This window comes from Nanorana parkeri, unplaced genomic scaffold, assembly GCF_000935625.1.
Source record: "Nanorana parkeri isolate BGI_ZX_2015 unplaced genomic scaffold, ASM93562v1 scaffold10, whole genome shotgun sequence".
Classification (NCBI taxonomy): Eukaryota; Metazoa; Chordata; class Amphibia; order Anura; family Dicroglossidae; genus Nanorana; species Nanorana parkeri.
In genome coordinates, this window is record NW_017306278.1 from 2923529 (window position 1) to 2939768 (window position 16240).

Below are 16240 nucleotides of genomic sequence, written 5' to 3' on the forward strand. Positions count from 1 at the left end.
GGGGGGGGTGGCGTATCGCGGAACCTGGCCTTGGGGCGGCAGGGAGAGTAAATCCGGCCCTGATCATGCATTGCTTCCAGCAAGCAATGATAATGTTACATAGTTCAGACATTGAGTTATAGTTCTGTGAGAGTGGGGACACCAGGAAGTGCCTATTCATAGGGCTGAGTGAAATAGTGTCAGTGCATTGAGGAATTTACCCCTGATGTCTCCATAAAGAGGACCTGTCACTGTGAATTTGCTATCACATAGGGGGATTCTCAGCCCCCTATGTAATTGCAATAAAGTTAAGTGTAAAAAAAAAAAAAAAAATGAAAGTCACATATAAACAAATGTTAGGCCAGGTCCTGCAGGCTTTGACAAGTGTGCGGCCATGTTGGGACCCCCCCTCATGGTGGAAATGGTAGGTTAGGGAAGCTTAACTTAAAATAAAATTCAGACCATGGTTTGTTTCAGGAGGTGGAGATGGGGGGCAGAGCCTGCATCCCTCCCGTTATAATTCTTCCGGAGCCCACCGATTTCCTGGAGGGGAACGCCGAGAAAAACTGCCTGGAAAGAAACCGGTAAGTGGTCACAATTTATCTTCTTCCAGTGTTCTGGGGAGGGACAGAGTATGGGAGGGTGAAAGCAAAACTCCGGCCTCCACTTCAGTCTTTCCGCAGCAAGTCAGAGCCATCTAGCATTATCTAGCTCTTTCCTCCCCTAGTCCCTGGCCCCGCCCCTTTCATTCATTGGATTTCATTTCCTTGAACCATGGAGGATCAGCATGATATGTGGGCGTTCACTAACAAAACAAAGCCTGCCTGGGAACACCCACCTCCTTCAGACTGACATCCACCCATCGAGGCATTTTGATATTTGCATAACTCCTCCCAAGAGCCCGCCCACTGCTTGCTTTAGAGGTGAAGGCTCTAGAGAGGAATACTGAGGCAGGGTGCTGTGATGTTTTATGACAGTTATGTACAGTCGGCCCCTCTCCCACCAGCAATGATCTGCCTGCATTGCATAGAGAAGCACAGAGAGCCCCCCTCCACCAGCTAAAAAAAGTTCTGCTTTAAAATGCCGTATCCAACCATGGTTCAGCAGACCCAAAGGGAAGCGATGTGTCTTATCTAAACTTCTTCTTCTTTTTCACTTAGACCGCACAGTCCCTCCGTCCGATCCAGCCGCCAGTCCCGGTCATCTTCCTCCTCTGCAAGTTCCCTGATCTCTGTTGGTGAGTAGCTTCTGCTTCCTTTCAAGAATTAAAGGGGTATTACACGTTTGTATTAGGGATGCACCGATACTAATATCTGTATCATTGCCGATACCGAGTAGTTGGGCCAAATGCTCCGATACCTTTCCCGAAACTGGAACTTCTGGTCAGAGGGAGATTTCCTCCGACCGGCAGTACCGCGAGGGAACGTAGAGACGGGAAGCTGGCTCCGTGCTGTTTGGCCGGTGCGATACTGATTGGCCGGGAAGCCGGCTTCCCAGCCAATCAGTGTCCAGCTGGGAAAATAGAACTGACAACGATCACGTGAGCGCTGTACGCACAGGAGACGTGGGCAGAGCTTGGAGAGCGGCGTCTGCCAAGCTGGCCGAGGTACTGGTCCCAGAAGAGTTAAAGCTGTTATAGATACAAAGGGCGGAGCCAACTCAATACTGAACCCTACGGACTAAGACTGGGATGCCACTAAAGTTCATGTGCGTGTAAAGGCCGGCGTCCCAATACTTTTGGCAATATAGTGTAAAAAATATTTCTGAGTTCCTCATCTATATCTCTGAGTGTTCCCAGCTCCGCCCCCTGCTGATAACGATACAAGGGAGCCTTGCATTACCAAGAGTATGGCGGGAGATGCGAGTCCCTGAAAGATGCGGGAAGCCAGCAGGTACACTAATCGGCAGGTTTTTTGGTAAACTTTCCATTTTTGGGTAGATTGATACTTTAAGGCCGGGTTCACACCTGGGCATTTTACAGCGCTGATCGAAGCGCTGTAAAGCGCTAAAAACAGTGAAATCCCATCATTTCCTATGGGCATGGTTGCCACCTGGGCGTATTTCAGCCCGTGGAAACGCGCTGAAAAACGCCCTACGCCCAAACAAGTACAGGAGGTTTTTCCGCGCGTTTCTATTGGTATTCGCAAGTGTGGATCGGGGTTAACAATGCGGTAACCCCGAGTCACGCTCGGTAATACAGCGTAGGACTTAACTTGTCCGCGATCCCCGTTGTGTCCTCTGACGGCTGCCGACTTCAGGGTTCCGTCCCTTGTGAGCGACCGCGTCGCAGGGGGCGGAGCCGGCGGGAAGTTTAAAAGTTAAAATAAAAAAAAATAGAGAAAATAATAAAGGAAAAAAAAAAAAATCATACCGCCAGTGAAACGCGCGTTTCACTGAACGGGAAAAACGTGTGGAAAAAACGCGCCTATGTTACGCCCAGGTGTGAACACCCAGCCTAAGGTGCCATGATAATTCCCCAAGCACGGTCTGGGTGGTCAAGACGCACGTGTGGCCACCGCAAATTTGGATGGCAGCGCTGGCACGATTTTTTTCCACTTTGATGGTAAATACCCCCAAAAAATGCGCATCCCCTGCCAGGACGTACCAGCGGCAGCGGAGAAAGTATTTGGCTGCGGAAGCAAAACACTCGGCGCTGTTTACAGGAACACTTTCTGGCCTCCAAAACGTCTCCGAGTTTTAACAGCAGAGATTCCCCCGTCCATGGAACAGGGAGGAGCGGGACACGGGCAAGGTGGAGGAGCATGGGCCATTAAGGGTGGAGGACATCAAGGAAGAACATCAAGCTGCATTCAACTATTTTTGGGCAGATGCAAGACCATCAATGCGTTACACATGCGCCGTTTATATCCTGTTCATCGTCTTACATGCCTGCAGGAAATGATACGTCTTAATCATTAGACATAAAGCCAGTTATTAAAGTGGAACTCAACTCGGAAAGTGAAGATTTGCTGTGCTATAGGCAGGGGGCGTCCCGAGGCCGGGTGTCATCCGGTCTCTAGACCGGGTGTGACGGCGCCTTGCACATGCGCGATGACGTCATTGCACATGCGCGTCCATCTGATTGATGCCTGCCGGTGGCCATCTTGGTGATGGACGCGGGCAGAGAGAGGAGGGGACGTTCACCCGGCGGGATGAGGTATGCCGCCGGGTCCCCTCCTCTCTCCTGATACTGTCGGGCTCTCGGTCCATGACCGAGTAACAGACTTTTTAGAGGGGTGACGCCAAAATGACTGTCAGCCGTTTCGGTGTCACCCCTGCAATGGTGATACCCAGGTGCGGGCCGAACCCCCCTTGTGACGCCACTGGCTATAGGGAACTTCTAGAAATGTTAGGTGTGCCTAAACCAGGGGAGGGGGTAACTCCGGCCCTTCAGCTGTGCTTTAACTACAAAACCCAACATGCTTCTGCCTCTGGGAGTCCTGTAACTTATCAGTCTTGCAATGCCTCATGGGACTTGTAGACCCACAGCAGCTGTAGGGTCGGAGTTTCCCACCCCTGGCCCAAACAGTACCCTGAAAAATGTATATTTTGTCAAAAATTCCTCCTAAAAAATAACAGAGGACCTCCTGCTATGCGATTCTGTCTAATCACTGCTGACCCTACAGGCTCATATATCTGCAGTGTGAGATCTAAGGCCTTACCATATATGGAGTTAGATTTGGTGATGTCATTGCTGTGATGCTCACTGTTCTCCTTGCTGGAGGCTCTGACATGAGGAAGCAAAGCCCTGCCTCTACCAAGATGGCCACCTCCACCTACAGACACACTGCAGAACAAGTCATGGTAAGCTAATAATTGGGGGAAGATCAGCTGCAGTGAGAACACAGACAACAGTGGCAACTAGTGCCCCTGCCTGCTTTTTTGGGGCACAACTTCCAGTGTTTAGGTCATCTTTAATAAGTAAGGGTTACATTGATTGGACTCGCAATATAATGTATGCAGTGCAATGCTGCCATGCTCTTTTAAATGCGTTTTGGAAAGATCTTATTTTTCTATGCTCTTTAGTGCCATCTAGTGGCCATAATCCAGTATTGCATCCCAAAATACTTAGACAATCACCATCTGCCATGGCAAATTGCATGCAGGGGCGTATTTACAACAACTTGCGCCTGTGACGTCCCACCCAGCTCCTGGCAGCCAGTGATGTCACTGGTTGCCAGGAGCTGGGCAGGATGCTGGCCAGAGCGTCCCAGGTTGCTAAGAGCCATGCGGAGATATGTGTACGGAAGAGGGGTGGCGAGAAAAAAACATTCAGCTGTCTGAACTGTGCCCCCCCTTCAAGTGCCACCCAGGGCATGTGCCATATGTACTATACCCTGGATACACCACTGATTGCATGGGACCATAGTGATTAGATTTAGGCAAGCGACTTGCCCATGTGGTCTCCTATATGTTTCCGACACTCTTTTGAACTGTGCAAGCAATTATACTTTTTGAGCCACAAGGTCAGAGGGGCCACAACGACGAGCAAGATCTGTCATTGGTTTCTCTTTCAGACAACAATGGGCACGTGATTGACCTGGTACACGGCAGTTTACCCGACATCAGGATAACGGAGGACGACAAAATGAAGAACATGGAGCTACTGGAGGAGGCAAAGAAAGTCAGCGAGAAATTTTTGACGCGGCGAGGGAGGCGATCACGATGCAGCCTCTCCGACTCTCCTACAGGTATTTGCTATTAGTCTTACCCACTCTACAACCTCTACCCCCCTTTACCTCTGCTCAAACACCCCGGAATACATACTCCTCCAGCTATGGGATACCTTTTGACACTGGGCCACAGCGGGGGCGGGATTTGTGCGCGTGCTTCGTACTGTAAAAGGTGCCCCTATAGCGGCAGCACACTGGAGACTCGGACTTCTGCTCTTACACAGAGTGCACTTTACTCTAACCCGCTGACACTCCCCCTGCACACTGCTCCAATCAACAGCATTCATTATTCCTGAGCAGCTTTCTGATTGCAGCACTGTGAAGAGGGGAGTGCTTCTTCTTTTTCGCTTTTCTTTCTTCACCTCCTCCCTTCTTCTCCCTTCTTATTCCCTCTTCTTTCTACATGGGCAGGATGCTGGCCAGAGCGTCCCAGGTTGCTAAGAGCCATGCGGAGATATGTGTACGGAAGAGGGGTGGCGAGAAAAAAACATTCAGCTGTCTGAACTGTGCCCCCCCTTCAAGTGCCACCCAGGGCATGTGCCATATGTACTATACCCTGGATACACCACTGATTGCATGGGACCATAGTGATTAGATTTAGGCAAGCGACTTGCCCATGTGGTCTCCTATATGTTTCCGACACTCTTTTGAACTGTGCAAGCAATTATACTTTTTGAGCCACAAGGTCAGAGGGGCCACAACGACGAGCAAGATCTGTCATTGGTTTCTCTTTCAGACAACAATGGGCACGTGATTGACCTGGTACACGGCAGTTTACCCGACATCAGGATAACGGAGGACGACAAAATGAAGAACATGGAGCTACTGGAGGAGGCAAAGAAAGTCAGCGAGAAATTTTTGACGCGGCGAGGGAGGCGATCACGATGCAGCCTCTCCGACTCTCCTACAGGTATTTGCTATTAGTCTTACCCACTCTACAACCTCTACCCCCCTTTACCTCTGCTCAAACACCCCGGAATACATACTCCTCCAGCTATGGGATACCTTTTGACACTGGGCCACAGCGGGGGCGGGATTTGTGCGCGTGCTTCGTACTGTAAAAGGTGCCCCTATAGCGGCAGCACACTGGAGACTCGGACTTCTGCTCTTACACAGAGTGCACTTTACTCTAACCCGCTGACACTCCCCCTGCACACTGCTCCAATCAACAGCATTCATTATTCCTGAGCAGCTTTCTGATTGCAGCACTGTGAAGAGGGGAGTGCTTCTTCTTTTTCGCTTTTCTTTCTTCACCTCCTCCCTTCTTCTCCCTTCTTATTCCCTCTTCTTTCTACTTCTTCCCTCTTCTCCCTTCTTCTTTCTACTTCTTCCCTCTTCTCCCTTCTTCTTTCTACTTCTTCCTTCTTTCTACTTCTTTCTACTTCTTCCTTCTTCTTTCTACTTCTTTCTTCTTCTTCTTTCTTCTTTCTACTTCTTCCATTTTTCTCCCTTCTTCTTTCTACTTCTTCCTTCTTCTTTCTACTTCTTTCTTCTTCCTTCTTCTTTCTACTTCCTCCCTCTTCTTCTTTCTTCTTTCTACTTCTTCCCTTTTCTCCCTTCTTCTTTCTACTTCTTTCTTCTTCTTCCTTCTTCTTTCTTCTTCTCCCTTCTTCTTTCTTCTTCTCCCTTCTTCTTTCTTCTTCTCCCTTCTTCTTTCTTCTTCTCCCTTCTTCTTTCTTCTTCTCCCTTCTTCTTTCTTCTTCTCCCTTCTTCTTTCTTCTTCTCCCTTATTCTTCTTTCTTCTTCTCCCTTCTTCTTCTTTCTTCTTCTCCCTTCTTCTTTCTTCTTCTCCCTTCTTCTTCTTTCTTCTTCTCCCTTCTTCTTCTTTCTTCTTCTCCCTTCTTCTTTCTTCTTCTCCCTTCTTCTTCTTTCTTCTTCTCCCTTCTTCTTCTTTCTTCTTCTCCCTTCTTCTTTCTTCTTCTCCCTTCTTCTTCTTTCTTCTTCTCCCTTCTTCTTCTTTCTTCTTCTCCCTTCTTCTTTCTTCTTCTCCCTTCTTCTTCTTTCTTCTTCTCCCTTCTTCTTCTTTCTTCTTCTCCCTTCTTCTTCCTTCTTCTTCTCCCTTCTTCTTTCTTCTTCTCCCTTCTTCTTTCTTCTTCTCCCTTCTTCTTTCTTCTTCTCCCTTCTTCTTTCTTCTTCTCCCTTCTTCTTTCTTCTTCTCCCTTCTTCTTTCTTCTTCTCCCTTCTTCTTTCTTCTTCTCCCTTCTTCTTTCTTCTTCTCCCTTCTTCTTTCTTCTTCTCCCTTCTTCTTTCTTCTTCTCCCTTCTTCTTTCTTCTTCTCCCTTCTTCTTTCTTCTTCTCCCTTCTTCTTTCTTCTTCTCCCTTCTTCTTCTTTCTTCTTCTCCCTTCTTCTTCTTTCTTCTTCTCCCTTCTTCTTTCTTCTTCTCCCTTCTTCTTCTTTCTTCTTCTCCCTTCTTCTTCTTTCTTCTTCTCCCTTCTTCTTCTTTCTTCTTCTCCCTTCTTCTTCCTTTTTCTCCCTTCTTTTCCCTTTTTTATTCTTTCTTCTTCTCCCTTCTCATGATTATTCTAATAATATTTGTATTGTATTATTGTCATTATTTTCTTTTCTTAGCAGTCTCTTCTCCGTCCTTGAGCCCCAAAGTGTCACCGGTCTCCTCGCGGAGTAATTCTTTCACCTTCCCCCCGCCTCCAGGTAGGTCTGATGGAATACAGTCTGAACTTTCATAGTGAGACATCTCAGTCAGTCCTGTGTGCGGTCTTCTATTTACTCCTCTTCGATATTTTTGTGCTTTTTCTGCATCTACTTTTCTTTGTGTGTTTTTAGTTTTCTTTCCAAACTTTATTTAATTGTAATGAACTTTCTAAACCGCTCTTTGTGGATACAGCAATACAAAGAAAGATACATAGGGTCGCATGAATGGTCCCCATAGCAATGTAGGGGATCGTTCATGTCGGCGGTTCACCGCGGCCAAATCCCCGTGGCTGAACTGCCCTGGTGTGAACAGGGCCTAAGGGCGGCTCCTTTCCCTTGTAGAGTCCTTTGGAGCCACTCTTGTGTGTACTAGTAAGCTTTTTAACACTTTTTTATTTTATTTTTTTTCACTTAACTTTATTGCTATCACAAAGGAGCGTTTGGAGGTGACAGGCTGTCTCTTTGGAGACATCAAGGGTCTATTAGAACCCTGATGTCTCTTCTGCCCTCCAAGACATTCCTATGCTTGATCGCCTTTCAGCCGGCTTGTGACAGCTCTGAAGCAGGAAGCGCCGAGAGCTCAGCGCTCCCTGCTTCATTCAACACAGAGCAGATCGGGGAAGGGATGTTCCTGGGTCTGCTCCTACTATCCATCATGAAACTGTTTGACGTGGTACCATGCCCCCCGGAGGAGCAGAAGACCCCAAAAACCATGACGGGGTGGGTGTGGAGCACATGCAGGCTGCTACAAGAGATTTAGGTGGCTGCACAGCCGCCACCCAGATCACTCAAGCAAAAAATACCAACATCATGGCTGCAGCAGCATCAGCAGCCAAGATCTTGGTATCACCACTTCAGGATGCAGATCAGGGGTAGCCAAACTTCGGCCCTCCAGCTGTGGTGAAGCTACAAATGCCATCATGCCTCTGTCTCTGCAAGCCATGCCTGTGGCTGTCAGAGTTTTCCTCCTCATGGGATTTGTAGTTTCACCACAGCTGGAGGTCTGAAGCTTGCCAGCCCCTGTTGTACATTGTCAGTTTTTCATAGGAGAGCAACTTCAACTTCACAAGGAGATCCTAAAACTTAAAGCACGAGCAGACGTGGTGAACGGCTGGAGGGCTGAAGGTTGATTGATGCAAATCCAAATCTGCGATCTTTGCTTGCTCCCCGCTGATCCTTGCTTGCTCCCCGCTGCACTCAATATTTTTGTGGTTGCCAAGTGAATTATGAGACCTTTATGGCGGATTAATGTGCAGAAACTGCAGACTAATAATAGTGGAGATAAATGAGAGGCGGCATATTTGTCAGGATTCCTCTCCCCTCCAACCGCTGCCAGCCACACAGGGGTTATTTTTCCGTTGCTTTGGCATTTCGGCATCCAGGGAAACGGCAACTTGCTTGTGACTATATTAGGTATATCAGCTGTCCGGACAAATCGCTCAGTTATTTGGAAAAAAAAAGAACAATGTAGCGATAAAGAATTACCAAGTTGAAGCCGAACTCCGGCTTTGCCTTCAGTCTTCTATCTGACCTCCGTCCTCCCCTTCAGTCTCATATCTGGACTTCCCTTCAGTCTTCTATCTGACCTCCGTCCTTCCCTTCAGTCTTCTATCTGACCTCCGTCCTTCCCTTCAGTCTTCTATCTCACCTCTGTCCTTCCCTTCAGTCTTCTATCTGACCTCCGTCCTTCCCTTCAGTCTTCTATCTGACCTCCGTCCTTCCCTTTAGTCTTCTATCTGACCTCCGTCCTTCCCTTTAGTCTTCTATCTGACCTCCGTCCTTCCCTTCAGTCTTCTATCTGACCTTTTTTAATGGGCGATTATTTCATCTTGTTATTTTTGGCTGGATATCCGATTAAATGCATTTTTATTTAAATCAATAACATCGCCAATTATTGTGTTGTCTTTTTTAACACAGGACCCGATCCGTATCCCAGCGTGTTCCCTTCAGCTGCAGCCATAATGCAGGTGAGATTAAACAGGGATATTTAAAAGAATTTAATAAATATACATATTAGGGATGCACGATACCTTTTTTTCTGTATTAAGTAATTTATAAGATATTTATATTTCGGTACTCGCCAATATCGGTACTTCCGCTAGCCTGGATCCGGCTTACCAGGCATTCAGGAAGCTCGGCGGCAAGTCATTACACACCGCTCTGCTTTTTCATTGCCCGGAAAGCTGGCCGTATGCTTTTTGGCCGGTTCCATGCTGATTGGCTGGGATTGGCTTCCCCGCCAATCATCATCGAGTCGGCTTCCCGACCAATTAGGAGGCCTGGAGGCAAGTCATTACCCGCTTCCTGATTGGTCAACTCCATGTTTCCTTGCGGCACTGCCGGTCAGAGGAAATCTCCCTCTGACCGGAAGTGCCAGTATCGGGGAAGGTATCGGAGCAAAAAAACAATGTAGTGCTGGTGTAGCCCCACTAGAGGGGTTACATGGAATGCATCCTTGAGTTCTTCTTGAAGCTCCAAATGTAACTATGTTATACAATCCGGCTGCATAGCAAGTAATACATTTGGAGCTTCAACTGAGCTTTACATTCCTAACTGTCAGTGTATACATAGCAGTAATGTTAAACTACCACCGGAGGGCGCACTGCGCTGGAGCTGAACCGCATGCTAGAAGATGAACTCTGCAGTACATTAGAATGGATTTGTTCTGATTGGCCCGGCCATCGCCCCCGGAATCCAGAATTCAATATCTGTATATTATAAATGAGCCCAGAACGTGGCTTCATTATTGCTTAGAGACACCGCACTCAGTGTGCAGGAACGTTCTCGCACAGGGTGACCCCAACATCCAGATGATTTTAAAAAAATGTATAGTTCATCTGAGTTCCGGCCTTCTCTCCGGTCTTCTATCTGACCTCTGTCCTTCCCTTCAGTCTTCTATCTGACCTCTGTCCTTCCCTTAAATCTGCTATCTGACCTCCATCCTTCCCTTCAGTCTGCTATCTGACCTCCGGCCTTCCCTTCAGTCTTCTATCTGACCTCTGTCCTTCCCTTCAGTCTTCTATCTGACCTCTGTCCTTCCCTTCAGTCTTCTATCTGACCTCTGTCCTTCCCTTCAGTCTTCTATCTGACCTCTGTCCTTCCCTTCAGTCTTCTATCTGACCTCTGTCCTTCCCTTCAGTCTTCTATCTGACCTCTGTCCTTCCCTTCAGTCTTCTATCTGACCTCTGTCCTTCCCTTCAGTCTTCTATCTGACCTCTGTCCTTCCCTTCAGTCTTCTATCTGACCTCTGTCCTTCCCTTCAGTCTTCTATCTGACCTCTGTCCTTCCCTTCAGTCTTCTATCTGACCTCCGTCCTCCCCTTCAGCCTTCTATCTGACCTCCGTCTTTCCCTTCAGTCTTGAACAGTTGTACCGGCTCCTCTCCTCTTCCTGCACACTGGAAGCTTCTCACAATGTGCGTTAGAAGCTGCAGCAAGTCATCATCTAGACCAGGGGTGGGCAAGCTCCAGCCCTCCAGCTGTTGTCCCATGAGGCATTGCAAGACTCTTAACAGCCACAGGCATGACCCCCAGAGGCAGATGCATGGTGGGATTTGTAGTTGAAGCCCAGCCGGGGGGCCGGCTTTGGCCACCCCTGATCTAGCCCTTTCCTCACCAGCCTGACTGTCCGTGGCTTGCCCCTTTCATTCGTTGGATGTCAGGCCTTTCAATCATGGAAGATCAGCAAATGCAATCCGCCTAGGAATGCCCAGACTGACACCCACCCATCGACGCATTTTGATATTTACATAACTCCTCCCAAAATCCCGCCCACTGCTTGCATCTCAGCCCCTGAGAGCAGTACTGAAGCAGGGTGCTGTAATTTTTTTCAGGAAGCTTTTTATGCCCTTCCGGCCCCTCCCACCGGCCATGATCTGCCTGCATTGCATAAAGAAGCACAGAGAGCCAGCGACGACATCACTGGGTCTATGATAAAGTGTACCTGTAATATATTGGAGGAATGACATCACTTCTCTTCCATTTGAAGCAGATTATAGGCAATGACCTCAGTCTGGCTCTGTTTGCTGTGCTTGTCATGAAATGTCCTGATTGTGTCTTGCTGTGCTAGTCCTGAATGTGTCTTGCTGTGCTAGTCCTGAATGTGTTTTGCTGTGCTTGTCCTGAATGTGTCTTGCTGTGCTTGTCCTGAATGTGTCTTGCTGTGCTTGTCCTGAATGTGTTTTGCTGTGCTTATCCTGAATGTGTTTTGCTGTGCTTGTCCTGTATGTGTCTTGCTGTGCTTGCCCTGAATGTGTCTTGCTGTGCTCGTCCTGAATGTGTCTTGCTGTGCTTGCCCTGAATGTGTCTTGCTGTGGTTGTCCTGAATTGCCTTGCTGTGTCTCATGAAGAATATTTTTGTTTTTCGCAGAATGCCACAAAAACCTCAGCGCACGAGCAGAGGAAGATCTCCCAGGGCAGGCTGACCCCTCGCCCCCACACCTTAGTAGCCTCCAAAGAGACCCTTTCCGAGCAGAAGGAAAACTTCGACCCCCTTAAACACGTGACGAAGACATACAAAGCCGGGACGCCGGACGTCAGTAAGCCCTCACCCTGCAAACCCCTGAACAGCCCCGACCGCGAGTCCTCCAAATCCATCCTTAAAAAACCCAGAGACAACGATGTGCCCCAAGGGAGCCAGGCGCAGCCCTCGGGGGTCACCGGGGTGGGGTTCCTGGTCCCCGGGTCAAGCTCAGCTGCAGCGGACTCCAAGTTCATATCAAGACTAGAGCATGTGACAGCCGGGCCCCGACCTCCGCTCCTGAGGGCCCTGTCTTGGGACAGCATGGATCCGGAGCAGAAAACAAAATCTAGTTTGGATTTACCGGACAAAGATTGGTTTTCCTTTCATGATAAAAGCAACAACAACCTGCCCAAGTTACCAGGGCTGAAAGATTTCCACATCCAGCCCGTCCGACTGCAGAAGCTGACCAAGCTGAGAGAGGTAGGTGCTACTTGCTGCATTGGCAATGCTGATGTCACCATCGTAGACGTGTCATATTCCATCTTCTGCTTACATTGCATTGGGAAGCACAGAGAGCCAGTGATGACATCACTATAATACGTCCTATGCAATGCAGGCAGATCACGGCTGGTGTGGGGGGGCCGGCAAAGTGCTGTACATAGCTTAAAGGAGAACTATGAGGCGAGTGCTTTTCACTCTCCTCATAGTTCTAGCCGACCTGTGACAATGAGACTGTCACAGGTCGGCTCAGTAGATCGGGAGGTGAGCGAACACATACCGGCGTTCGCTCACTTTTCGATCCTGTCACAGCTCTCTGCCGTGACAGGGGAGGGGCTGGATTCCCCCCTCCCCGCTCCGATCCACCAGCGCTGACTGGCGGAACGGACGGGGGAGGGGGCTGGTACAGCTGGCTCTGCCTCTAGATAGGCAGAGCCAGCTGTCAGTCACGCAGCTGGGCGGATCCAGACATAATTGTCGGGATCCGCTTCAGCTGCGGCGTCTAAGTATAACGCGAACTGTAGCTCGCGGTATACTGAGCTTAGGGTGACGGGAGGATCCTAGTTTGTGTCCTCCCGTTACCCTAAGGAGAACTATGGGGAAAAGCCCTGACCCCATAGTTCTCCTTTAATGAAAACATCACAGCCTTCGGCCACAGTACTTCTCTTCTGATGCAAGCAGTGGGCTGGCTGGTGGGAGGAGTTATGCAAATATCAAAATCCCTTAAGGCCGTGACACACTGCACGCGAAGCCTTTGCGAGCAGTGTGTCATGTCACTTTCTTCTGGGCACCTCAGCTTGCGAGAGCTCGCAGAGCTGAGCGTGCCGAGATGAACAATTTCAACTTCAGCCAATCGGCTCGCGCGTATCAACCGGCGCGACGGGATGCGACGTCTGGCCGGTTGTTACAGACGAGCCGATTGGCTGAAGGTGCAGTCAATCATCTGACTGCACTCAGCTCACACACTGCACGCGAAGCTCCGTGTCGGAGAGCTTTGCTTCGATCTGCACGGCTTCGCATGCAGTGTTACGGCCTTAAATAGGCGGATGTCAGTCTGGAGGAGCGGGCATTCCTAGGCAGGCTGTTTTTGCATGCAGACCGCCCTCATGTGACGCTGAGCCTCCATGGTGGAAAGAAATTGAAATCCAATGAATGAAAGGGGCGGCAAGGGAGAAAAGCGCTAGATGATGCTGGAGCCCTCAGCCCCGATACGAGCAGTGGGCTGGCTCTTGGGAGGAGTTATGCAAATTTTAAATTGCTTTGATGGGCGGATGTCAGTCTGGAGGAGTGGGCATTCCTAGGCAGGCCGTTTTTGCATGCACACCGCCCACATGTGACGCTGAGCCTCCATGGTGGAAAGAAATTGAAATCCAATGAATGAAAGGGGCGGCAAGGGAGAAAAGCGCTAGATGATGCTGGAGCCCTCAGCCCCGATACGAGCAGTGGGCTGGCTCTTGGGAGGAGTTATGCACATTTTAAATTGCTTTGATGGGCGGATGTCAGTCTGGAGGAGTGGGTGTTCCTAGGCAGGCTGTCTTTGCATGCAGAGCACCTGCCTAGGTAATGCCCACATGTGATGCTGACCCTCCATGATTGAAACAGAACTGACATCCAATGAATGAAAGGGTCGGGACGGGCCAGGGAGCATCAAGCTGGGGAGGAAAGGGCTAAATGAAATAACATCATTGTATCCTATTATTATACAATCTGTCATCTGGTTTTCTTCCTATTTACTGTCAGAATCTAAGCCCTGATGATGGGGGAGCACTAAGCCCCTGAAACGCGTTGGAATTTTCATGCACAATACAGATTTCCTGGACTCACATTATATCTGTGGTGCTCTCCCCCTTTTCATTCTCACATTCTCTAGATCAGGGGTGAGCAACACCGGCCCTCCAGCTGTTGTGGAACTACAAGTCCCATGAGGCATTGCAAGACTGACTGTTACAGGCATGACTCGCAGAGGCATTTGTAGTTAAAGCACAGCTGGAGGGCTGAAGTTGCCCACCCCTGGTCTAGACTCTGGGGAACCCCAAAGATATCCCGGCTGATGGAGAGCCGCCTCTAATACTCGAATTCCAGATCTTCTCCCTCCTGCTTTGGGTCCAACATGTCTATGGTTTAGTTATACTACTATACCTATTCACTGAGAATGGACTAACTGTCCTCCATTACCAGCGCCGCCGGCGTCTTGCTGACTATATTTCCCTTTAAAGGAGAACTATGAGGGGGGGGGTGCTTTTCACTCACCTCATAGTTCTAGCCGACCTGTGACAATGAGACTGTCACAGGTCGGCTCAGTAGATCGGGAGGTGAGCGAACACATACCGGTGTTCGCTCACCTCTCGATCCTGTCACTGCTCTCTGCCGTGACAGGGGGAGGGGCTAGATTCCCCCCTCCCCGCTCCCATCTGCCAGCGCTGACTGGCGGAACGGATGGGGGAGGAGCGGGTACAGCTGGCTCTGCCTCTAGATAGGCAGAGCCAGCTGTCAGTCACACAGCTGGGCGGATCCCGGCATAATTGTCGGGATCCGCTTCAGCTGCGGCGTCTCAGTATACCGCTACAGCTCGCGGTATACTGAGCTTTGGGTGACGGGAGGGCGCTAGTTTGTGTCCTCCCGTTACCCTAAGGAGAACTATGGGGAACAGCCCTGACCCCATAGTTCTCCTTTAAATTCTCTTCTGATCCTCTTTTGTGCTTTTCATTGAGCAGTGAGCTGCATTTGCGGGAGGTTTTGGTTATTTTGGGCATTGCTCCGATGACAGAATCTCCATCTGACGCGGCTGCTCAGCACGGAGACCTTGTCTGGGACTCCGTTTATTAACCGCCGGATACTTTTATGATCACTTCGAATGCCTTTATAAAGCCAGGCCTCCGGCGATCGCAGAATAATGGCTGCCGTCGCCTCCAGACATAACAAAATCTCTGGCGCGGAGCGGGGCCCCCGAATTCTGACTTTCAAAGTGTTCCTGAACCTGCTTGGCCCCCGTGTAATGCCAGAGCGTAAACAGGAAGGAGCTGATGAATTGTCATGTCAGATTAGAAGGGAATACTCAGGAACTGGACGGGTGGAATAAATCACACGAGAGGATCCTCTTTCCAACAGGCTTTTCCTTCCTGAATTGATATCAACAACCTGCAAAGATTCGCATTGCGAAATCGACCAGCAACGCAACTCCACGGGGCCCTGCAACGTGTCCAGACCTTTCCGTGGTTTGCAAGATCCGCAGATGGGAAACAGAACATGCTTGTATATACATATACACTATATTGCGAAAATATTGGGACGCCGGCCTTTACACGGGCATGAACTTTAATGGCATCCTGGTCTTAGTCCGTAGGGTTCAGTATCGGGTTGGCTCCGCCCTTTGCCGCTATAACAGCTCCGCCTCTTCTGGGAAGGCGTCCACAAGGTTTAGGAGTGTGTCTATGGGAATGTTGGACCATTTGTGAGGCCAGGTACTGATGTTGGAGGAGAAGGCCGGGCTCGCAGTCTCCGCTCTAATTCATACCAAAGGTGTTCTATGGGGTTGAGGTCAGGACTCTGTGCGGCCAGTCACGTTCCTCCACCCCAAACTCCCCCATCCATGTCTTTATGGAACTTGCTTTGTGCACTGGTGCGCAGTCATGTTGGAACAGGAAGGGGCCATCCCCAAACTCCTCCCACAAAGTTGGGAGCATGAAATTGTCCAAAATGTCTTGGTATGCTGATGCCTTAAGAGTTCACTGCGTGCACAACAAATATTAGGCAAGTTGTATTTTTGAGGATTCATTGCACTAATGAACAACTACAGTGCTGTCGGTCAATCCAAAATGTTAATAAACCTCAAACTTGAATATTAAAAGGAGAACTATGAGGGGGGTGCTTTTCACTCACCTCATAGTTCTAGCCGACCTGTGACAATGAGACTGTCACAGGTCGGCTCAGTAGATCGGGAGGTGAGCGAACACATACCGGCGTTCGCTCACCTCTCAATC

General features: G+C 49.3%; 1 protein-coding gene across 1 annotated transcript in view; it reads left to right on the plus strand.

Moving 5' to 3' along the window:
- Positions 1 to 16240, plus strand: part of MRVI1 (murine retrovirus integration site 1 homolog) — a 74389-nt gene that overhangs the window by 37729 nt on the left and 20420 nt on the right. The window contains exons 4-9 of the mRNA XM_018555119.1: positions 457 to 563; positions 1140 to 1216; positions 4497 to 4670; positions 7225 to 7302; positions 9220 to 9269; positions 11670 to 12242. Of these exons, the coding sequence (XP_018410621.1) occupies positions 457 to 563; positions 1140 to 1216; positions 4497 to 4670; positions 7225 to 7302; positions 9220 to 9269; positions 11670 to 12242 (1059 nt within the window). The remainder of the gene's footprint in view (positions 1 to 456; positions 564 to 1139; positions 1217 to 4496; positions 4671 to 7224; positions 7303 to 9219; positions 9270 to 11669; positions 12243 to 16240) is intronic.